The 23,784-nt window shown below is 39.4% G+C and overlaps 1 protein-coding gene across 5 annotated transcripts in view; it reads right to left on the reverse strand.

Moving 5' to 3' along the window:
- The window catches only part of phactr2 (phosphatase and actin regulator 2), a 50,061-nt gene that overhangs the window by 22,806 nt on the left and 3,471 nt on the right, over nucleotides 1–23,784 (reverse strand). The window contains exon 1 of one of the 5 annotated variants that reach the window (XM_015038239.1): nucleotides 18,698–18,818. The exons of 3 other annotated variants lie outside the window; for them this stretch is intronic. In XM_015038239.1, coding sequence (XP_014893725.1) covers nucleotides 18,698–18,710 — 13 coding nt within the window. In that variant the 5' untranslated portion in view covers nucleotides 18,711–18,818. Of the gene's footprint in view, nucleotides 1–9,066; nucleotides 9,763–18,697; nucleotides 18,819–23,784 lie in introns of those variants that run through there. One more of the 5 variants, XM_015038238.1, reaches the window with a different exon arrangement.

Genomic DNA, 23,784 nt, shown 5'->3' on the forward strand with positions numbered 1-23,784 from the left:
AGACTGTAATAGTCGTGATCTACCATCACTTCAGCGGTTACCCATTTATGCTATAGTTCATTTTAAAATCTTGCCGTTTACTTTTATAGCTCCTCTTACATGTCTGACCTGATCCCTCTCTACCGGCGGCGTGAGGTCTTCGGGTCAAAACCTGTAAGTTCTAAATATATAAAAAAAACCTGTTGGAAGATGAAGAATACTGGAGGTAGGACCGAGTGATTTAGACCAACAGAGCGAAATCCAAGTGTAGAGATGAATCCCACTAAGAATCGGTGGCAGGTCTTGAAAATAGCTGCTCACAGATGCTCTGCGTAATCCGACTGATCTTGGGCTATGTTGTAATGAACAATGAGGAAAGAATTCAACTTCTAGATGTGCAAAGTCGGTAAAAATGTTCCAAAACATTATCTCAGCTGTAATTACAGTAAAATGTGGTTTGACAAAGTACTTAGTCAAGGGGGCTGAATACAAATGCAGTCTAAATAAAATCTTTCCAGATTTTATTTAGATTTTTTTTAAAGCAAGCAACATTTTTTCCCCCTAAGCAGCAGGTTTGTGTTACTTGTGTTGACTTGTCGCCTCAAATCTTAACAAAATGTACTAATGTTTGTGGTTGTAATACGACAAAATGTGGAAAATGGGGAATTGATACTTTTGCAAGGCATTCTAAGAGGGGATGCAAACAAAAAGGCAGGATAATGGGACGGCCTATTGCTTCATCCGATAACATCTGTTTAATAGATCTGCACTTCTTGGATTACTTAGCCCAGGATGTTTTTAAAACAGTCACTAAATTCAACTGTAAAACGTAGCAATATGCCTGATCAGTATTGGGATTCCAACTTGCTTTTACTCAAAAAAGGTGGTTGAATTCATCTCCAGCGAAAGCTACAAACACACCTGGCTGTTCCAGAGAGAAATGACCTCCAGATGTGTTTTTGAAGAAAGCTCACTTAGCAGACATTACCGAGGCTTTAACATCACACACTGAAACCGATTTCACACTGAGCTGTTTCTTTCTTTTTAATCACTTTGACACAGCCAACCTAGAATAGTGACTCAGGCTTTGGATATACAGCAGATGTGGGAACGGGTAGGCTAATCAGAAACACAACTTGTGACACAGTCGAGATCTGACTGAGGTAATCCCCCACTGGGTTTGTCCAGTTATAAAACTGCTATGCAAAGATACGCAGCCAATGGGCTTATTTGCAGTTACACATCATAAAGTGAACAGAATATTAAATCCTTTAAAGGCAGTTTGTTGTTATTATTGCCAGTGCTCTCCCCTGAAAACAAATTATTGTATTGAAGCCAGTGTGTGTGCTTTTTTTTCTCAGAATATATATCAGGGACATGTGTTGAGGAGGAGGGGAAAGGGAGAGGCTTGTTTCCTTCCTTCACTGCAAGTTACCAGGGGAGAGAAGAAATAAACGTCACAAACAGAGGAAGAGGGATGGAGCTGGAGAAAGAGGCAAAAATATACAGAGGACAGCAGATACAGGGGACAGAAAGGAGCCTGAAGTTTGGGGAAAATATGTGGTAAGAAAAGATGGAAGAAAGGAAGGGGAAGAGAAGAAGAACAAGGCAAAAAAAAGAGAGGTGTTGGACACGAATAGAGGGAGGAGCAACCTAACACTTATGTCATTTCTTCCTAATCTAAAAGCCAGAGAACCACAGTGCACCAAAACTTATAATACACACAATAATTCACAGGGCAAGCAACCTGGACGTTGTTTAGACTGCTACATCATTTGGACCATCACACCGTGGCTTCACTGGTTTTTTTTTTTTTTTTTTACAGCGGCCATTATTGCTGGCAGACGGCAGAGGGCATATCAGTTTCTACGTTAATAGTCCTTCACTATGATCCTTCCTGCTTCTACAGAGCTGTAAAGTCAGCAAATTCAAGCACACCACAGTACTGTTATGTCATCTATAATGCAATAATGTGGAGCATATTCATCATTATAAGAGACGGGGGTTTCACTGGGGGCGCAATCGAGTGTTGCGTTAGCTGCGGACAGCACCACAGAAAGGTCCAGTTTGTTTCCATTTTGAGTCACATGTTCCTTCCTGCATCCCATCACCTCAAGGGGTTTCCATTACCTGATTGAAAGAGCAATGCTAACCTTACGACAGAAACAAAAGGAGAAGAAAAGGAGTACATTTATGCAGTATTTTAGGGATGGGTTGGATCTAAATTTTAGTGTTTAAACATTAGATGAGACTAGAGATGTACAGTGTCTGAAAAACAAGCAATTGCAATACTATTGCTGAATGTTGCAACGGCAAGATAACGTATGATTGCCCCACATTTCCTTGAGTCCTGCATTTTCTCTTTATTATAATGACCCTACTGATCAATTTGACCGTCATCTACTAAAACTTTGCGTCACATTTGGGGCAGACAGCAGTGGAAGCTCATCCGAAAGCTCAAATTAGCTATTTGCTCACAGAAATGCCAATAATAAAGATGTTTCAAATGTTATAAATTACAAGATAATGACTGAGACTGAGCTGATTTCAGATGTAAAGTTTATTTTGATCTGAAATAATCAGATTTTTTTATTACCAGGCTCCCTTAATGTCACATCTGTGTGGTCCGATGAGGCTACCGCTAACAGACTGCTACGAGCCATTAACAGTCCTCAGCCAGTAAACATCACTGCAAACTCTTTTAAAGTAAACATGTGAGCCAGTATTTTAAGTACTGGCTTCCTTTAATTGTTTATTTCACGAAAATAAAAAGACCATTTACAAGACTAAAGTCTCAGAGTCTCCATCTCCGGTGACCTCCAAAGCAGATGCCAACTATGGTGCCGACATCCCTGGAACTGGTTTCAAAATGCTTACAAACCTGATTTATGAGCACATTTATTCAATACAGCAACTTTTTCACGAACCCCCTTCCACTCCCAACTGTTCCTACGAAGCGATCCAAAGGTTTTAATAAGTTTATCAACTGCAAATAAAAATGACCATATCCTGTCAATAGATGTTAACTTAAGAAGGGATGGGCTGATGCTCTGTGTTTATGATTTAAGTGCTGCACAGCACATCCTTTAACCATTAGTGTGTCAGTGTTACACCCTTGCTCTTACTCTGAAGTGATTACATTTCACTGTCACAGCTGCGAGTTGTCCACATTATGGCTTTCCATAAGTTTTAAAGTGTCGTCATGGTGTCAGGCGTTTTTTAAATATGTTAGAAGTATCTTTTCTTTACTTTGTGGTTGAAGACAGAGCAACTTCAGAACTACTTCCTTTATTATTTCAATATAACAGCCTCAAACACAGATCCAAGACCTCGAGCGTGAAGCACACACCTTCTTACACTGAGCCCATAATATTTTATTATTTCATGTTAATGGCAGGATAAGATCTCTTCGAGGAAGACTTCAGCCTGAAGAGAAATATTCAGGTGTTTTATTAAAGCAAAATTAGCTTATTGTTAACTTTATAAGTGATTTTGTTTGATAAAGAACATCTGTTTTTCTTCAACCACTGATTTTTATTCCCTTCTGATGAAGACCACATGTGCTGCCAATCTGCATGGGCTTTGAAGCGCGATGGGAATAACTCATCAAAAAAAGATTGACAAACTAAAAACAATCATCATGAAGCTATGAGCTGGATTTCTTTAAAAAACAACAACAACAAACCCCAATATGATCCAGTGAAAATTACACTGGATATAATGAGTAGACTCTAAAGCTGACATGGACACAACTGTGCAGTTTTGTCAGATGATATTAAACTCTAAATATGAAGAGTTTGAGTGGCTCTCTGAAGAAGACAAGGCTCTCGTCAGACAGTGTCCTAACCAACCCGACAGCTGGCGTGTTATGAGGGAGATTGTGCTTCATTCAAATGTGCTACTGCTGCGTTATGTGAAGAATCTAGAGTTTTGATTTTCATAGTGTGCCTGGTGACAGCAACTCTAATGAAAAAAAAAAAAAAAAAAAAAACTTTCAAAAAAAAAAAGGCTGAGTCACCCAAAGTGTCTCGATTCAACTGCACCATGTTGTCCTCAATAGCAGGAACTTACTAATGTAGAAATAAGGAGCCTTCACAAGGCAGCAAACGTCAGATTTGTTTTCCTTAGACGTAAGGAACCAATGCATAAAAATCACAAGTAATTGAATAAAACTCTGCCTTGGAAAAAAGTAACTCGTTTCCTGCCAAGCGGATCCGGGAGCTTGAAAGACATGATCATGGGTCAATCAGACAGCAATGCACTATTAAAAAAAACAAAAAAAAACTTCAAACATGAGTGTTTCACCAGCCCTGCATGTTTGGCAATGAGATGGAAATTTCAGCCACAGCAGAGCTGCGCAAAACTGCTGTTACTGTTCAGTGTTGCACCGCATTGATCCGCTGCACTAGTGGAAAATGAGCGAAAACAAATATCCAAAAGTAGTTTTCAGCAGCAGCACTCAAGCTAAACGGCCTGAGCTACGTGTGGTGGATCAGATCCCAAACAGCATATAAGCCTGAGTTACAATGAAGGTCAGAAATTATTACTGCGATTCTCATGTTTAGTTCACATCATGCATGTTTTTTTTTTTTTCAGTAGCATTAAGCTTGTCTTTATAGTGACACATATAAAGCTGTGAAAATAATCACTGTATGAATAAAGCGTCATGTCAATAGCTCCTTTAGCAACATGTTAGAGTTGTGACGAGTTTGATACTTATTTTACCCGCAGTAAGTGGGTAACCACTGAGGTGGTGCTAGGCCCTGGGTAATCACATTTGGAATGTGCTTAAAGGTTTTACATTAGTTTACATTTTCGTATGTTTTTTTTAAAAACTAAAGCCGTTGTATTACTGATAAAACCAGTCAGCACATTAATCAAGTATCCCAATAGAAACACTGCAAAACTTCCCCTAAAAAAAATAAACATCCTTTCTACAGAATTTAAAAATTTTATTACTACGTCCCAAAGAAAACCAAACAAAAATAGCAGATGGTATTTCTACTGAGAAATGCAACCAGTGCTAGCTGGTACTAGAGAGTCTCGTGAATATTTCTCTACAGAGAAGGAAAAGTAAAGATCAGACTTTTCCTGGTCGATACCTTTCTTAAGACCTCATGAAACAGAAAATATGCTGAAAGTGTTTACCAAGGTAGTGGCTTTGAACCCAACAAAAGAAAAAGAATAAAAAGAAAAAGAACGTCCACCTGTGTCTCTAAAATTCATCTGATCATTCAAAACAAAAACCGTGCTTCAAAGTTTATGCCACTGGCCGTTATGAAAACAAAATTAGACAATAATTCTCCAATATTTCACCTATCAAATAGAAATCTAAGTTGACTGGCGAATTGTTTACAGTACAACAAGAGGAGGAAGTCTGTATAAGGCTCCAATGTGAAAAAAGAAAAAGGGTAGAAGACTACATTGGTTCTAAAGAAATACAAAAAAAATAGTTCCTTAAAACCATTTCAGAACTACTCCGAATCAGGGTTTCAGAAAACAGTAATAATGATGCAAAATCTCCTATTGCCAAACATCTCATTACAGCTGTCCCCAACATTGGTTGAAATTTCAAGGTTTCAAGTTGTGGCAGCTCCTAAAAGACGAGGCAACAGAGATAAACTCGTTTTACAGTTCACTACGGACCTGCAAGATTACAATGTTTTTATATTTGAATTTTTGTAGAGTGCTGCATATTATTATTGCCGTTTAATTGCCACTGATTGGACTCTTTTCTCCCAGATGTTTGTTCTTTGGCCTGATTGTCCAGCTTGTCCCTGGCTTAGTTGCCCTTTAATTTCTATATAGATACGTTGTTTGTCTGAGATCTGTAACAATTAAAAAAAAAATTAAAAAAAGAAAAACCAGGCTTTCCCAGACCATTACTGATTTCAGGTTTTACTTAGTGGGAGCAGTTTGTTTATATTTTGTCTAATTTATTTTTTCTTTTTTTCCTCCGGGCTAAAACGCATAGAAAAAAAAAAGTGTTACACTTGCTTTGATAAAGTGTAACAAAAAAAAAATAAGGGAAGTACAGGCTGATCTATCTTTATTCATCAACACATAGTGCTGTATCTGAATAGATCAGAGTGTCATGAACAAGTTAATTTGTTTCTGTAATTTCCTGTATTTCATCCTACCTTCTGTATTCCTTTCAGTTCATTTTGATCATTAAAAAGCCAAAATTCAGTTTCTCCGAAAATTAGAACAAAACTAAGATTAAAAAAAAAATAATATATATATATATATATATATATATATATATATATATATAAAAAAGTTCACTTAGCAGAACGTGTGTCCGTGTACGTATGATATGTGCACTCAGTAGGTTGTGGCTCCTTTTGCATAAATTGCTGCATCGATGCCGAGTGACACTGAGACGACCAGCCTGCGGCTTTGATGAGGCGATAATGAGATTGATTTAATGACAGCCTTTAACTTCTCCACATCGTCGGGTCTTGTTAGACAGGTTATCAAGCTCAGTGGTCCCCTGCTCATTAAACCAGGACTTGGTAGCTCTGGGAGTGTCAGCAGGAGTCAAGTCCTGCTGGAAAATGAAATCAACATCTTCATAAAACTTCTCAGCAGATGGAAGAAGGAAGTGCTTTAAAAGGCGCCTTCGCTGACACGGAGAGCACAATGACCCCACGTCACCACTAGGGCTGCACTGATATTACAAATATATTGTTCTTGCAATGTCAGTATGCGCAATATACATATCGTATAGGACTGCTTGAAGTGAAATAATTGTTGGCTAATATTTTCCAAGTGTTATAAACTTGCATTTTTCATACTAATGAAATATTTAGCCAGGTCAGGTGTAAATACTCCGACACCGGACAGTAATGACGCTGCTAAAAATTGACTGACGGAAGCACAAGAAAGAAGAAGAGAGGCAAATATGCAACTAATATCATCGCAATATTTACTAATATTTAGGCACCGACTGCAGCTTTCTGCCAATCTCCGATCTTTAAAATGTCTGACCTGCCAATTCCAATTCTGCCCGATACTGATTTTGTTTGTTTGGTTTTTTTTTTGTCTCAATGTTACTAAAAGTAGCAAGAAAGTTGCTGAGTGGGCAGCAGTAGGGTGACTACTGTTAACTGCAAACATGCAGATCTGGTGGGTGGATCTGTCAGGCAGAGCAAAAGAGGACAGTGGCTGATTTTTAGGTCTTTTGCAAGGTGGATAAGATCGGTAGGTAAGATCAGCTTCACATATAACACGTACAGTTTGTAATACAGAGTATTGGTCGATCACCGATCTCCCAAAATTAAAGAAATCGGGGGGCCAATTTATGAGTGCACCCCTCCTAATACCATATGTATCTTAGGTTTGTCTTTTGCTTTGCAGCTCTAATAATAAGAATAACTGTCAGACACCAACAACAACTGCAAATAACATTCACAAAAGAGATGAGATCAGAGCAGATTGTCAACAAGATAGTTGGACTGCAGCACAACCGTTCAAGTCATCTGTTGAAAGTTTTTTTTTTTTTTTTGCATACACTGTATAGCAAAGTCAATGTTTCCCCTGTTACATTTCCCAAATGTCAGAAAAATTCAAGAAATTTTAGAAATATTCATATCTCATTGGTATTTTGCAGAATAGTCTTTCATACTGTATGACTTGGTTAAAACATTTCAAGTGTTCTTTCACAAGTTTCTGATAACTTCCTGGGATTTCGGGTTTCATCTTCCTTCCTAATTTTCTTTGGGACTGAGATCAGACCTTTACGGTCATTCAGTCACTTTCTAACTAATTTAGCAGCATGATTGAGGCCGTGGGGGGGATCCATTTATGCCAAAGCTTTAACTTCCCGGCTAATGTCTTGAGATGTTGCTTCAGTATTTCCACATAGTGTTCTTTCTTCATGATGCCATCTAATGTGTGAAGTTCACCAGTCCTCCCTACACATAAACTCCCACGCAACATGACGCTGCCACCTCCGTACTTCTAAACTGGGACATTGATCTCAGGTTTTCAAGGTTTATCACTTTTTCCTCCAAATGCAACAATGATAATTCCGCCCAATACTGTCTTCCATTATCTGGCATTTACCCAAACATGTATTTTAATATTCCTAAGTGGTATAAAACAGGACAGGTTTATTCGGATTTAAAGTCAATAATAAAAAAATATTAATCGGTGTAAAAATATGGTATATATGGTCTTAAGTGATTATCACTTGTAATATATACTGAATTCAATTGCATTATTATATGAGAGTTACTGAAAATTGAGGATATTCCAATTTACATCCAGGCACATGTTGAATTAATAGACTGAAAGTTGTGGGAGTTTGAAGCATTTATTAAGAAAAAAAAACACGTAATCAGCTCTTTTTTCTGTAACCTTTGTTAAACCCACTGATATTTCTATTACATTAGCTTTAGCCCAATCTTGTTAGAATAAAAACCGAGCTGTGAAACTGTCAAATGAAATCTCTGCCAACGTTGTGAAATTTCCTGCCACGCCTTTTCTAAAAGCGCAGTGCCAGAGTAAAAACATATTTTTTTGTAGTATTTTGCCTCCGGTTAACTCTAAAGTACGAGTTCAAATTTAGAATTAACGTCAAAAACCAAAAACAAAGTACAACATTTTCTGGGGGGAAACGAACTAACCTCCTCTTCTTCTGCTCAGACCGAGAACTGGCTGCAAAATTCATCAAGTTTTCATTACTCGGTGGTAACAATGCAGCCGTATAAACAGCCCTCGGGTTATAAAACTCCGCCGCCTGCTTGTTCGCTGGCTGTTTAACTAGTTTTATGACAGCTGGGCAGCACGGCCAGCGATAAATTTAGAAACGCACACCCCGCGTATAAAGATGCACGAATTGATTTTAACAGTCCAGTTAGCCAGTTTAGCACAAAGCTTGGTGTTTCGTCGGAGTGTTTCGAAGTTCTTTATGTCAAAAGGGGTAAGAAAAAAAAAAACTAAAGTTAAACAAAGAGAACAAGAGACGAGCAGACTTCCTGGATAAAGATAGCGGATTGTGTGTGAGAGAGAGAGAAGCAAGAGGAAGACAACACTGACATCACACACACACACACACACGCAAAAAAAAAAAAAAACACTCCCCGCTCGCTGACTGAGACACGGCAGACACAGCGGTCTGACCCATATTCAGCTCCAGCAGCGGGCCGGACCGGGTTCTCCTCCCCCCCCCTCCCTCCACCAGAACCCGCTATCACGGCTTCCTATCCCCGCATAAGCTCCGTCCGCAGCCGCCGAGCGCGTTCATCTCAAGAGAAGAAGTTTCACGCTGACATGGCCGAGGCGCAGGAAACTTGGTTCATGCACTGAGACTGAGTGAGTGAGTGAGTGAGTGGGTCTCTACTACGTAGTGACGTCCCCTCCCACCTCGACGTCCTGTGAGCGGCTGCAAAATGCCTCTTATTCCGCCATGCAGAGAGAAGCTGCTGAGGTCTGACACCTCCAGCCGTGAGCTGGAAACCGAACAAGCCCAGGAATATTGGAAACCAGAACTTTATTTAGAGGGCGGAAAAAGTCAGTGAGTTCCCTGCTGGACATAAGTACAAATCTTAAACTCTGCTTCTTCATTTTTTTTTTTTAGACATTTTAATGCGTAGTTTCTGCAGTTTCTGCGACATCTGGCTCCAGCCCCATTCACTCTGACACCCCAAAAATTTAAACTCTATTACCAACTATAGAGTCCACTGCTGTGAAATGTAATCTCAGAATAAATGCAGCTGTTCTGTGAAGGCCTAAGGGGTTTGACAAAACAACATTAGTGACCAAACAGCATCTCCAACAGCAAGGAAGGGAAGACATCTTTAAAGTAGGGTTAGGTTGAAAATGAACAAGTTTCTACCATGACCACCTAAACCAAGGATTTTTCAACCTGCATAAAGATAACCATCTTTTTACAATCTTGGTTAATTTCATCCCTAGAGTGTGATGATTCCAGAGATCTATACTAAGAGTTTCTGAAATACAGCACAAGTTGTTGACTCTTCTTTGCAGCAGACTGAAAAGCCTACAGTCATCCCTTCATCTTATATTGAACTTCTTTGGCCAAGCTGGAACCGAACATCAGCTTCCCCTATCAATTATCTAGTAGTGACTGCAACATACTAGCTGACCTCTGGGAAGACCTGACCCCTGGCCTGGACACTGCCGGATAAAATTAGATGTTACAAAAATAGACCAGTGTTACATTTGCAAACATATTCAGTTGAAACCAGATGGTTATGCATGTAAGCAGGGATACTTTCTCACATTAAATCAGACTACATTTTGCTTGGTATAGGTCAGTGAGGATTGCCAACAAAAAAAAAAAAGTTATATTTGCTCTATACCAGATTCAGTGAGAGTACAGGATGTCTATAAACTCTGCTCTGGGTCATACAGGGAGGAGACAAATCAGTCGATTTGTCAGCATGAAATGAGGATGCCGTAGTAACATCTGGCTAATAATAGAAATACTATTAGCTTGAATTACACCACCTCTGCCTCTGATTTAAGGCAGGAAACTGTTTGAATGTGTTTGTGTGAGGGGCAGCTTTAGCCATCAGCGTCAACAGAGTGTCAGCTGAAACCTTGCAGAACATCGGCTGACAAGAGCGAGCTATCAGTACACTAACACACACAAATACAGGCACAACAATAATTTGCATGACTTCAAGGAACATCGCATCGACTTCATAAGGACATTTCACTACGTTCTAATTAAACAACTCCTATCCTATACTTGCAAAATTACAAATCTTAGTATCAAATAACTTTAAACTTTTTAAAAAAAGCAAAGGCCCCCCCCCCTCCCCCCCCCCCCCCCCCCCCCAACTCCCAGCACTGAGACTGACTCAAGAGCACAGGGTAAAATTATTTTTAATTTAGTCCAAGACTGCCATCTAGTGTTCATAAGAAGAACATAATTTCAAGTCCATCCATCTGCAAGAGGAGAGCTGGTGTCTGTCTTCAGCAATCACTGTCCAAGAGGCAGAATAAGAGTAAAACGACTAAGAAAAAGGTAATTGGACACAATAGTGTTGTGTCCAATCGGTTTTTCACTCTTTTATGTCTTATGAAAGAGTAAAAAACAAGTCTTCGGTTCTATTTCATCACAAAAGGAAGGACATTCTTGCCTCAGCATTTCCACAGAAAGTGCTTTATAGCATGTGAACTCCAAATATTGGCCTATTTTCACAGAATAATGGGCAACCGAAATGAAACAGTTTCACTAGATCTTATTAAAATGTTCGTGCAACCCCGCTTACCAACTTTCACACAACAATCACATGCCATTTCTGCAGTGATTCAGTGATTTATATATATTCTTCTTTTTTTATATGCCCACGCACTAATTCAGGTAGACGCTGGCAGTGACGGTATCGTCAACTGTTAGTTTAATCACCATGTCTGACTGCAGGACTCTGTTAAAAGTTTAATTTGGGAGCAACTGAGACAGCCACAGCTTTATGGGAAGGTCATCAGTGAATGAGATGGAAGTGGATAATTGAAGATGCAGGAAGTCCTGGAGGAGGTGGGAGGATAAAGACAGAACAGGGGGATGGAATTACTTAGAGCGCTTAACAGAGCAAAGAGACTGTGTTAGCATTGACTGTGATGTGATATTATATACTTCTTCTGTTTGACCAAATTTATTGGAGTCTGTGTGTGTGTTAAGGAACAATTATCAGATGAACAGTCCAGACTTGCTAAGGAACACAAGGGAACAAAAAGCATCAATAAAAACAGCAGATAGGTCACAGATAAATTTACGGAGAAGTTTAAAGATGAAATAGGTTACAAAAAAGAAAGAAAAAGGAAAAAGGTCACTGTTGAAAAATGGCTGTAATAAAACACGACTAGCATGAAGAAGAAGGTGCCATGGCCAGACAAAACCACAAATAAACTATGTGTGTTGGAAAACTTGTACTCTCTATGGGACATGTGGTGGCAGCGTCATGCTGTTTTTTTTTTTTTTTTTTTTTTTCTTCACCGGGGAAGCTGGGTGAAATAAGAGGGCAATCCAGGAAAAAACAAGGTTATAGGTCGCTAAAGACTTGAGGTACATGTAGAAGTTCAACTTCCTGCAGCAACAACCACATTCAACATTCAGCCAGAGCTGCAATAGATTGGTTTAGCTCAGCAAAAGTCCAGGTTTTAGAAATGTGAAAATTAAAAAACGGTGTTCACAAATTTTCCACATTCCACAAAATTTTACAATCATTTCCTCTTTTAGATGTTCTTTTTTTTTCATAAAACACCTTATAAACCGTGTATTATTTTTCTTTCTCTTCACAAGACTGTACTACATCTATTTCTGTAACAATAAATTCAGAATAAAAAACACTGAAATCTGTGTTTGGAATGTTGCATAATGTGGAATAGTTAAAGGGTTATGAATCCTTTTTTTATCATGCTGTACATATTATGTTTTCTATTCAAATTAGTGTATTCTGGGGTTTCACTTAGTGTAAACACTTTTGCCTGTTTGCTCTGTTTTAAATCAAATCAATTGTAAATCATATTTAATGTGATTCTAGACATGTTTGACTCAGTCTACAGAAAAAAAATATATATAAAAATTGTGACTAAATTCAAAAAAAATTTTGTGGTTAACTTTTTAAAGATTGTTCAGAAGTTTAGTCACACTCTTACTGAACTGGTCCGGTGAAAGGGTTTCATTCTTGACATTCTGACAGGCGTCAAAGTCAAAACAAACAGAGGCACCACGAGGCAGCAAACAGCTTTATGTTTTCCAAAATTAGCTCGATACCTTTACTGTACATCTGAATGCCTCTTTTTGAGCATTGATTATTCTGCTTCTAACTATCTTTGTGAAGATCTGATCAGTTGCAGAACAAAGCTCCCTCTGGATTTAACCTGGATCAATATGATGCTTTTACTTGAAATCTCTGTAAATACACTGCCTTCACAGCTGGAGAAATGGACATGAACCATTTCATAATTTCTCTACCAGGTTTTTTTATTTTTAATTTATTTTTTTTAGGGAAGTTGGTCCTAAGTGTCCCGGTACTAAATAACAGAGATCAACTGACCGTTCAAAGACCACAGCAGCTGAAGGAGTCGAGGCTCCGGAAAAGTGGGGAAAAGGAAGGAAGAGAGTCATCAAATATTAAGTAGTGGCCTCAGCAGAACAAGAGATAATAATTGTTTAAGTGCTATTTTCTTTCCAGAGGCTTTCTCTCCTCTCTGACTTATTTATTAAACCCGATGTCTTCCGTGGTATAGTCCAATCCCCCCAAGTTGAGCCTCACACGTGTGCACTTTCACAACAAACTCAAGTCGAAGACAGAAAAACATACTCCAAGCACTCCTGTTTTGCAAACTTCCTGCTTGTTCGTAAATGGCTTGAGAATGAGAAGTTTAGAGTGACCTTTAAAGAGTCGATGCTGAGAGATTGCCACGCTGGGATCATGATTCAGACTCCAAACTGTCAAAACAGCAAAGTGTGATTCAGCGAGAACCAGCTACCCAGCTAAGCAAAGGCGAATTAGGGAAGAAGAGTTCCAATGAAATGCTGTTGTATTCCTGCACAGTTTCATTGCATTAAATTATGAGAAATGAGAGAAAAGTATATTGTGTAATTAAACAAGACCGGGAAAAAAAAAACAACAGGAAATTCATGCTGGAGAGCCAACAGGCACTAGAATTAAATTTTCATTTCATCCCTTTAGCATGAGCCCCAGTGGAAAATGGCTCTCTGTGATTCATCGATGAGATCAATAAGTGAGGACTTGCGCAAACAGGAAAAGGCCCTATCATTTTGCTCTTTAAAATTTTGATGAATTCATCTCCCACTGCATCTTTTGAGTGGTCTAAAAAAAAAAAAAACCCTTACCGCATTCTCCCGTTACGATTAGTTACTTCTTTCGTCTGACTGTTCAGCCTCAATTACAGGTACGGCTATCCATGACTACCTAATGCAGTGGAGTGGGTTTTAACCAAATGCTAAATTATTAAATATGTTGTCTTGTAAGTGTATTCATGGCCACTCAACTTGAAATACTTTATTAGGATTTCAACCGATATACATTGGGGCAAAATTGAGAAGTGAAAAACAAAACTACATCTTATTTTTTTAACATATTAAAATGCTGTGGCTGGCAGTGGGGGCAGTAGACCTGCTCAATGAGATGTTTGTGGGTTTGATTCTAACCTTCTCCCCGGCCACAAGCTGCTGTGCCCTTGGGCAAAGGACTAAACCCCGAGTTGTCTTCTGATGTTTGAAAGGACATGTGTTTTGAGAAAAGTTGGGCGAATAAGTTTCTAGTGTACAAGTGCTATAGGAAATTCATTTCACGTTAACAAGTTCAGTCCACTTATGTGTGTCTTTTTCTCCGAAGTCCCCAAATAAAAAAAAAATAGTGAAGGTCTGACTGTAGAAACTAGAAAGATCCACATAGACAGGACAACTATTAGCTGTGCACACTGCAAATGTGAGCTTTGTGGAAGACTAGTCAGAAGAAAACATGTAGCAGACACAACAAATGTTGCTACTATTGCAGCAGTAGTAGCGACATGATGTGGAGATGCTGGTCAGAGTTTATTAGAAGAAGATTGGAGATCAATAAAGGAGAAACCTGAAGATATAGGTTGGAAAGGACATAGGTCTGGGCTGCACATACCCAGAGCTATAGCGGGATTTTGTTAATATGGATAAAGGCACATTGCTGAAATGACTCAGAGTCCAGACCTAAACCTAGCATTGATTTTCAGAGACACTCTTCATTCAAACGGACTGAGTTGGAGCTGCTCAGCAAATACGAATGAGAAAATGTTTTAGTATCCAGATGTGCAAGCAATTTAAAAACTGCAACTCTGCAGTATTCTATGTTGGTCTATCACATAAGAGTCTAATAAAATAAATGCATTAAAACGGATGCACTTCTGCAGCGCGATGAAACATGAATTGAACGGTTGCACGTGATTTTGTTCAGGCAGCCAATTATTCAAATGATCAATCGGTGTTGGGCTTTTGCTACTGCGCGCCCTCCAATCCCCGCACACCGAAAAGGAAAGCGCCTCCCAATTCTGAAAATAAACCTTTATCTCCCCTGCTTACAATATCATGCACCCTCATCCATTTTTAGTCGATCTTATCAGCGCAGTGGTTCTAATGTAAGACCAAAGTAAGCGACGACTTCTGGCTTCTCTTTCTCTTCACATCTTCCAGTCAGCTCGCCTGAAATCCGATCTCCTGTTTGTTGTATTCCGTTCGGCGCAACCCATAAGCTGCCATCACTGCTAAAATGTTGTCTGCATAAATCAATAGTTGACATCCTGCCAGACAGGGCAGCCAGAGCAAAGCAAGCAGGAGAGACACAAAGAAGCGCACGGTGTTGCACTGGCGTGGAAAGAGCTTTGCGCCGTTGCAGCGCGGTTGAGAGTAACCGTAGGACAAAAAGGTCAGGGTCGAAGGAAAATGTGCAAACACGGCACGGATGAAAATCTTATTAGGTTCAAGCCAAACGTGGGGAGTAAACACACGTCTTTTATTTCTTCACCTGCACTTTATACGGTAAAATGTGCACACACTTACCAGATAGCAATTATCAGCTGCAGAAACAGTTGGCTTGAGCCTGTCCGCCATGTTTACTTAGTTGTGTTGTGAGGCTATTAGCTTCCAGTTTCAAGCCTAAACATGGCTTGTTTTAGAGTAGGCTACCAGTGGTTGATAATGGTTGCTTTGGCTACCGTCCAGCTAGCTTTTGCTCACACACTCTGCTCAAGTTTAGCCCTGTAAGGCTTCAAAATGTTCCACACAACATTTTTGAAGCTCACATATTAAATCTAAAGTTAGAAATGCAATAAAACTTTCCGTAAAAAATCAGTTAATGTAAACACTTTTAGTTAAACAGTCGATGTAAAAAAGAAAAAAAGAAAAAAAAAGAATAAAAAATACAGCATGTGATCCCCAGAGAAACAGAAGGGAAGTTATTCTTTTAAAAAGCAAGTGGGAATTTCTGCCAGAGATCTACCTGTCAAACAAGTGAATCAATCTAAAGTTATGTTGTTTTACCAGAGCAGGACTCACCTCTATTAAATATTAAACCCTGCAGGGAATACAGAGTTATCTCCAAGCCCAAGCAGCATTTGTGACATAACTGAAGCTGAAGGTGTGGCTTTGTTTCTAACTTTAGCGACTCTAAATGCAGAAGTGAAGGTGCTGTCAAATGTGGTCAATAGCCTTTTTGTTCAAAATCGCTCCTGCCAGCACAGAAATATAAACTAATTGCGCTAGTAAATTATTATAATCACACAGGCACATAAAGGCTGGAATTACTCTGTCACACTGACACCAGAAAGCCACATAAAGAACAGGAAGGGAGCATGGGTACTGCTCAGCCCCATGACAGATTTCTTCTGCTTTTTCTTTTTCTTGTCACACTAAAATGTTCCTGATCATCAAACCAAATTTTCAAATTATGACTTAATTTATTTGAGGAAAGACATTTTCTAAAGCAGTCTGGAAGTATGGAATAAAGACTTTGCCTCCCTCTAATAACTGGCTGTGTTGTATTCACTGGAAGTTAGTATTTCACATCAACATGGGGGACTTTTTTCACCCTCTACTCTTTGTAGAACTGTCTTAATTCAGCCACATGCCAGGTTTTTTTTTTTTTTTTAGCATGAGCAGAATGGTTAAGGCCGTTCCCCAACAGTTCAGTCTGGACTTTAACTAGGCCACATTGAAACATACTGTATGTTTTAGCCGTTCCGAGGTGGACTTGCTGGTGGATTTCATCCTGTTGCCTAACTCAAGTGCAAATGAGTTCAAGGTCACAAAGGGATGGCTGGATGTTGCTGTTCAGGATTCTGGGGGCAAAACATTAAGCTTCTCAAGCAGAGCCAGACCACCACACTGCCACCACCAAGTTTGACTGTTGGTATGACCGTCTGTTTCAGAAATGCTCAGTTTGTTTTTGTGCCGGTGCACGTACCTTCCAGAAGGTCGTACTCTTGTTTCACCAGGCCAACAAACTATTTTCAACAAAGATGTTTACTGACAATGGTGAGATGGGGCCTTTATTTTCTTTTAGATCAGCACTGGTTTTCCATTTGTGATTCTCCCATGAATGCCAGCTTTGGTCAAATAATCAACAATGAACTCATCTGGGAGAAAACAAGAACTGCAGTGCTTTAGATGTAGTCCTCGTTTTTTGTTTTTTTTGTGACATCCTAGATGAGTCGTTGATTAACTTTTTGAGCAGTTTTGATAGGCGGTCCATTTCTGAAAAGTTATACCACTGTTCTATGCTTTCTTCTTTTGCATATGATGACTCTCACTGAGTTTTCATGGAGCCTTAAAGCCTTGGTAATGACTTTGCAACCCTTTCCAGATTAAAGATCTTTTAGCCTACCTCATTTTACCAGACAGGCACTATTTAAGCAACGCTATGAAACAGTTCAGCGTGACACAAAGAGGAGAAATCTGCACCGTGTGTGTTTTCCCATCACTGTGGAGCAAAGAACTGCGACCCACCACCGAGTTCATTGCAAAGTCCGGCACTCCACACGCACATATGCGTGCAGGAACGATCGCAGAGGATGCTTTGCCTTGCAAAACAGTGATTCACAAATTTGCAGTCATAACAATTTGTTTTGTGGCAAACCCGAGCCTCTGTTACAAAACACATGGCCCTGAACACAGATGGATTCTGGCTAAGCCCGTTCAAGTCCAATAAAGCTTTCCTCTGATTCCAAGATCATTCCTGTTAGACATTTCTATATCTAAGTAGTGTTGTTACGGTGGCTGTGTCTACAATGGATACCTTTTTTTTTTTTTTTCACTGTAGTAAAATAATCACTACACCCTCCCAATATTCAAATCATACACTCAGAAGTGCTGCATAAAAATGAGAGGACACACACTGTGGGGAACTCCAGCGCTGAAAGGTGTGTGTGGATCATTTGCACTTTAAGCACAGCAGCAGAAACGTTTCCTATTAAATACACTGATAATGTTGTGACAACCTCTGTAAACAGTAATTAAACCGTAGTAGATAACGCAGGAGTTGGTTTATTCTGCAGCTCTACTCCAACCGGTGAACTGACGCACCAAGATTTGGCCAAACAAGCCGTGCACTACTAGGCATCATCAATCATAACAAGTATCCTTCCCTCTGTTGAAATCAGCCGCTATTGTTTCCCCCCCAATTGCTAATAATCTAGAGTGTTTACAGACTTATGAAGCACAGTGATTTGAACCACCATCATTTCCTCACGGTTATTAGGAGTGTCAGCAGCGAATCTGGCCGTCACAACGCAACAGAAGGCTGGTGAGGAGGATTCGAATGTTATCAGGTGATCCAGCTGAAGCGTTAGCGTTTGAGCGTTAATGCCGTTTTGCTGTGCATTTTCCGTGACTGTGTGTTGTTGCTGGAGCGAGGCCACATGCTGTGGAAAAAAAAAAAAAAAAAGGCAGAGCAGTGCAAGAAAAACAAGCTTCAGGCAGATGACAGCCACTCAGTCAAGTGATCTTCACAACAGCTAAACAATAAGAGGCTCTGATCCTGGATCGCGTCGGCTGTTCCCAACAAGACAGATAAGTTATGAATGAAGTTGAGTATGTGAGAGGAAGTAGAAGAGGATGTGCAGGATCAGTGCTCTTTTTATGTGTCCGAGTTTGAAACGCGTCATAAAGTCAGAGGCAAAACAAACACACTCACAGCCAGACAGGGAAGTACGCTACTTTTTAGAATGCAAGGAGGAAACTCACCGTCATGTTCCATGTTTTGATCCTACGGGGGAATATGGAGAGGAGTGCGAGTTGATCCTTGCCTCTTCCCGACACACACGACCTCTCTGCCACCCTCCCACCCTCCACTGACTTGCTCTCCTCCCTGTTCTGTCTCCTTGCGTCTGCTGTGCTCTCTCCCCTCTCTCCCCTCCCTCTACCTCTCTTCCCTCCCTCTGCCTCTCTCCACTTCCCTCCTCCATCACTCTTCCCTTCCTCCCTCCCTCACTGTTTCCAACCACTGTGTGCCTGTGTCTCCTCCTTCAATCCACTTGCTCTGATGAAGAGCATTAAAACTTAATGTTTGTTTCCATCTCAGTTGCTCTCTCCTTCCCACCCTCGCAATCCGCCTCATCCTGCTCGTCTGTCCATCTTCCTGAATGTCAAGGGTTGTCCTGCTTCCTCGTGGCTCCATCTCTGTGCATTTTTGTTCTAGCCGACGCAATCCCAAAAAGGATGCAAAAAGAATGGGGAGAATGAGACGCTCTCAGGGGTGGAGGAGGTGTATCACAACACCCGAGGTGCGCCGCGAGGTTAATGTTACTTTCTTGAAGCAAACAACTTCAGTGTGTATCAAAAAAAAAAAAAAACGTGGAGCAAAAGTGGAAGGAAAACAACACCTTGTTTTCAAGCTGGTCAGTTCATATCAAGATGGATGGAGAAAAATGCATCGATCTTTTAAGAAAACCTGTTTGATGCTGCGAAACACCTGAGCCAAAAGCTGAAACTACTTTGAGCTTCGGATGTGCAAAAGCGGTACAGACTTAGGCTAAAAGACGCGCAGCTGTGATCGCAAAAAAAGGCTGATATAAAAATTTGCCCCACACTTTTGAGATTTTATATGTCAAAGTATATTAGCCCCATGTATAATCTTTCTTCTACACCACAACAATGCACGGCTCAGTCAGTGTCAGCCTATCCAATAAAAAATCCAATAAAATGTTTCAAAATTTTAAGCTTTCAGCTTGAGAAAATGTAAAAGCGTCACTGCCATCTACTATTGTGTTTTTCAAGTGTATCGGCAAACAGCAACGTTTAATTTAACTTGATTATTTCATGTGTTTGATTGATGAAACGAAAAAAAATAATACTCTGGGTCGGTTTGTGTGAAAGAATGTTTCAGAACAGGGACTTTTTACATGATAAGATCCTTCTTCTAAAAAGACTACGTTTAAAGGTCTGTGCTTTTCAAATGACATTTTGTTGCAATTAACTCATTAACGGAAACCACAGAAAATCTTAACTCTGCGAACTCTGCATGACAAAGACATCCAAGAACTTTTTAAATGCAAAATGCACCAATCAGGTTCTGACAGTTTTGTCTTTAGACGGTTGCTTTTGAGTTGTTTTCTTATTGTAATTAAATCAGCTGTGACATCTGAGGTATCTTTTTGAAGCAGATTAGCTGAGAGTTTACTTCGTAAAAACGAAACCTCTTTTGTGTTTTTTTTAGTCTAATTGTTGCCTAGTAACACAATAAGACCATATCTGAGAACTGTGGCACCCTCCATGACAAAAATAAACAAAGCACATTAGATCAACACAACGTCTGCACAAATTGCAACACCAACTAATCAATGTTCAGAGACTCTGGGGGGAGACACGAACCTCAAAGCGACAGAGCAAAGTCAGAGGAGCAGACAGATGGTTGCTTTCAGTTCCTTCTGACACAAACATCTTAAAAGCAACACCATCGACCCAGTTCTAGTTTGACTTGACACGACAGGATTGGGTTATGGGTTTGACCTGGCATAGTGGCTTAAGGTTTCAAGCTAAATCACAACATTTTTAACACATGTTGGTTAGAAATAATTGTTTTTGATTCAATTATGCAATTAGCAAGAAAATAAAGCATTAGCTAATGGTCCGTTTCATGACAAACAGCTGAATTCAAATAACTAAATTCACATTAGACAACACTGTATAGAATATTACAGTACCGTGTTTCATTGTGGATATGCTGCTCTTTTTCCTGAAATGCTGCATTGGTTTTCTGCCAGAGGTAAGACGACACACATCTTCCTAATGGTGTTTTATGGTAAATGTGAGGTGAACCTTTTTTTTTTTTTGTATAGCCTTGTTTTGGCCTTTGAACTTTTCCTCGAATGAAGTTTTTACAGAGTCTCTATTCTTTTGTTGAATCATCTTAACTGAGGCTCGTGAGATCTGCATTAATTTGGTTGTCATTCTGCAAAGCTGGAGTACTTTTGGTATCCAGGTGTGAATTGTGGTTCTTGTTAGCTGGAGACACAAAGAATTAAAACTTGCTTTCGTAATTATTTTCAGATTTATGCCAACAGCATATTTTTAGATCACAGTTCTGCAACCACGAGCAGACTGTGTACGGCTCAACTGTGTATTTTCATATATAACTCGACCAGCTGAAATCCTGTGTGTTTTGTTCTTTCAGCTCGTGCAACCAGGGTTGCAAAATAACGTAGCGAAATTTACAGAATTAATCTGCATAAAACGTGTGGGATTTCTGCTAGGGGAAAACCCCACAGACAACACTCTGCTTTGTCTTCCTCTGGCTGGTCTGCAGGCTTTCCTAGTGTTTTAAACACAATCTAAGCTGCTGACCGTACTCAGCAAGTGATTATGTGCATCAGATTTTGCTGACATATTTGTCAGATCAGATGGTACGTTGGAAAATTATACGATCTCTATGTTCTGTGGGCAGCTGTACTTTCTACTGTGTCACATTTGTTCAACAGTTCATAGAGGTTGAGGGTTTATGACTGTCTCCCAAGGTGCATTGGGGGTGAAATATTGATGAAGGAATTTCAAACCCCATTCTATGTTGAGACCTTCTGGCTTATTGTGATCACAAAACCAAAAAGAGGATCTGAAAGTGGGCTAATCGCTTTGTTTCTCGCCTTTTCTTGATTTTGGTTTGATCAGTCAATGATGTGTTTACCTACTGAGATCTTTTAGTTTGGTTCATGCAATCAGAACAGTACTGCTGAAGTCATTTTTTTTTTTCAAATATCTCCTAGCTATCAGGCCAGTGTGAATTTGAACCAAACAAATGCACTTAATAGTTAAATTGTTATTTTAACACAGAAGCAGGTGGGTTTAAAAGTTGCTTGAATAATCATTTCTAAAATATATTTTAAATTTTCTCAGGTTATCTTTGTATAAAATTTTAATTTGTTTGATCTTAAGATTTTGTCTGATAAAACAAAGTAAAAACCGAATAAATGTGGGTAACACTTTATTTGAAGGGGGTTGAATAAGATTGACATGACACTGTCATAAACACCTGTCATGAACATGAATAAGCCTTCATGAATATTTATGACTGTTGTCATAAAGCGTCATTCGGTAAATTATGACACTTTTAATACAAAGTTGACATTATTCAAAATGTCTTTGTTATGACAACTTGACATTAACCAAGAAATCATTACTGATATAAATTTGTCATAAAAGTATTACTGATTGCACTTCAAAAATTAGGTAACTTTATGTTATTAAAGGTAAAGTTTAAACAGTAATGACTTGTTGGTTAATGTCAAGTTGTCGTAACAAAGACATTTTGAATAATGTCAACTTTGTATTAAAAAGTGTCATAATTTACCAAATGACGCTTTATGACAACAGTCATAAATATTCATGAAGGCTTATTCATGTTTATGAAAGTGTCATGACAGTCTTATTCACCCCCCTTCAAATAAAGTGTTACCGAAATCTGTAATGTTGCAGAGACTTTTTTTCTTTCCAAAATGCCCACTTTAGATACACACACTGTAATACAGTGATATATTCAAAACCTGACAGGGTCTCATCTCATTACATGGACCAAACTCAATGCAATTAGTGTTAAAGTGAGTTTTGAGGGCTGTGAGTTGTAGTTTTAGTGTTAGACAATTGAAAAACAAAAGCTGTCTTTTCGGTGTGTGTACTGGTGTGTGGGTGATAGAGAGCTGCCGCGAACACTGTTTCGCTGTCTAAAGTAAGACAGACATAATGTCCACACAACCATTAGGTTATTGACTGCATAAGAGCAGCTGCATGCAGTAAAGTTTGGAGCTACTTCCCTTTCATCAGTCAGTGTAATTGCTCTATAAACTGTATATACTTCAAGTTTACCTGCTTCAATAGTTTTTCTATTTGATCTTCTCTCGTCTTACCTCTTCACCGATTTCCTAATATGTAAACAACCCAAAGCTGTTGTTTTTCTCTCATCTTCCGAAGCACCAAAATATCAGATCAACCCACTATGTCAGCATGGCATTTCCATTACGCACAAACGCGCACTTATGTTACGAGCACATCATCACAGAGGGGGGCTGAGTAGAGTTAACATCCTGCTCATTTGCTGCTGAGGCGTTTTTACAAATATTAATAGAGTTAAAGGCTTAGTAAGTAACCACAGAGTTACTGATAGACAGATGGAAGGGGAGACAAACGGCATGAGTGAGACTTTGGCTTTTTAAGAAGTCCGACGAAGCGACACGCGCCGAGCGAGAAGAAACAACAACCGGCTCGTCACCGCCGCCAAAGCCCACCTCCACAGACGAACACAAACCTGTATGATAGAACCACTAGAAAACTCCAGTACTTCACAAGACCAGATGGTAATTAAAAAGGATAGTTCTTTTCTTTTTCCACGAGTTAATGCAAGAACGGAATGAACACAATCCACTTAAAACAGACCAAGACTGAATAAACATTAGAATAATTACTAAATCTTTTGAACCCACTGCTTAATAGCCTTCTTTGTTGTATATTTCATTACAACAGGACACGGAAGTTTGAAAACGCAAATACTAGCATGACTTGCTCTTTAGTTAGGGAGACTGGAGCATTTCAGAAATGTTCAAACTTTACTTTATTGGACAATTGTAACAATTGAATGAATGTCCTAATGGTTTAAGGTCATGTCACAGCATCTCACTTACACAATTAAGGTACCAAACAGACACCAGGGCATTCTCCTGTCTGAGAATGCCCTGGAAATTATGGTTCCAACAATTACATATAGTCCATGTCTTGATAAGGAGCTCCACACAATCACACTATTGCAATTGTGATTGTTAGTGTAATGCTCTTTTCCTGAAATGTTG

This window comes from Poecilia latipinna, unplaced genomic scaffold (assembly GCF_001443285.1).
Source record: "Poecilia latipinna isolate Pla-1442-1.1 unplaced genomic scaffold, P_latipinna-1.0 Scaffold434, whole genome shotgun sequence".
Taxonomy (NCBI): Eukaryota; Metazoa; Chordata; class Actinopteri; order Cyprinodontiformes; family Poeciliidae; genus Poecilia; species Poecilia latipinna.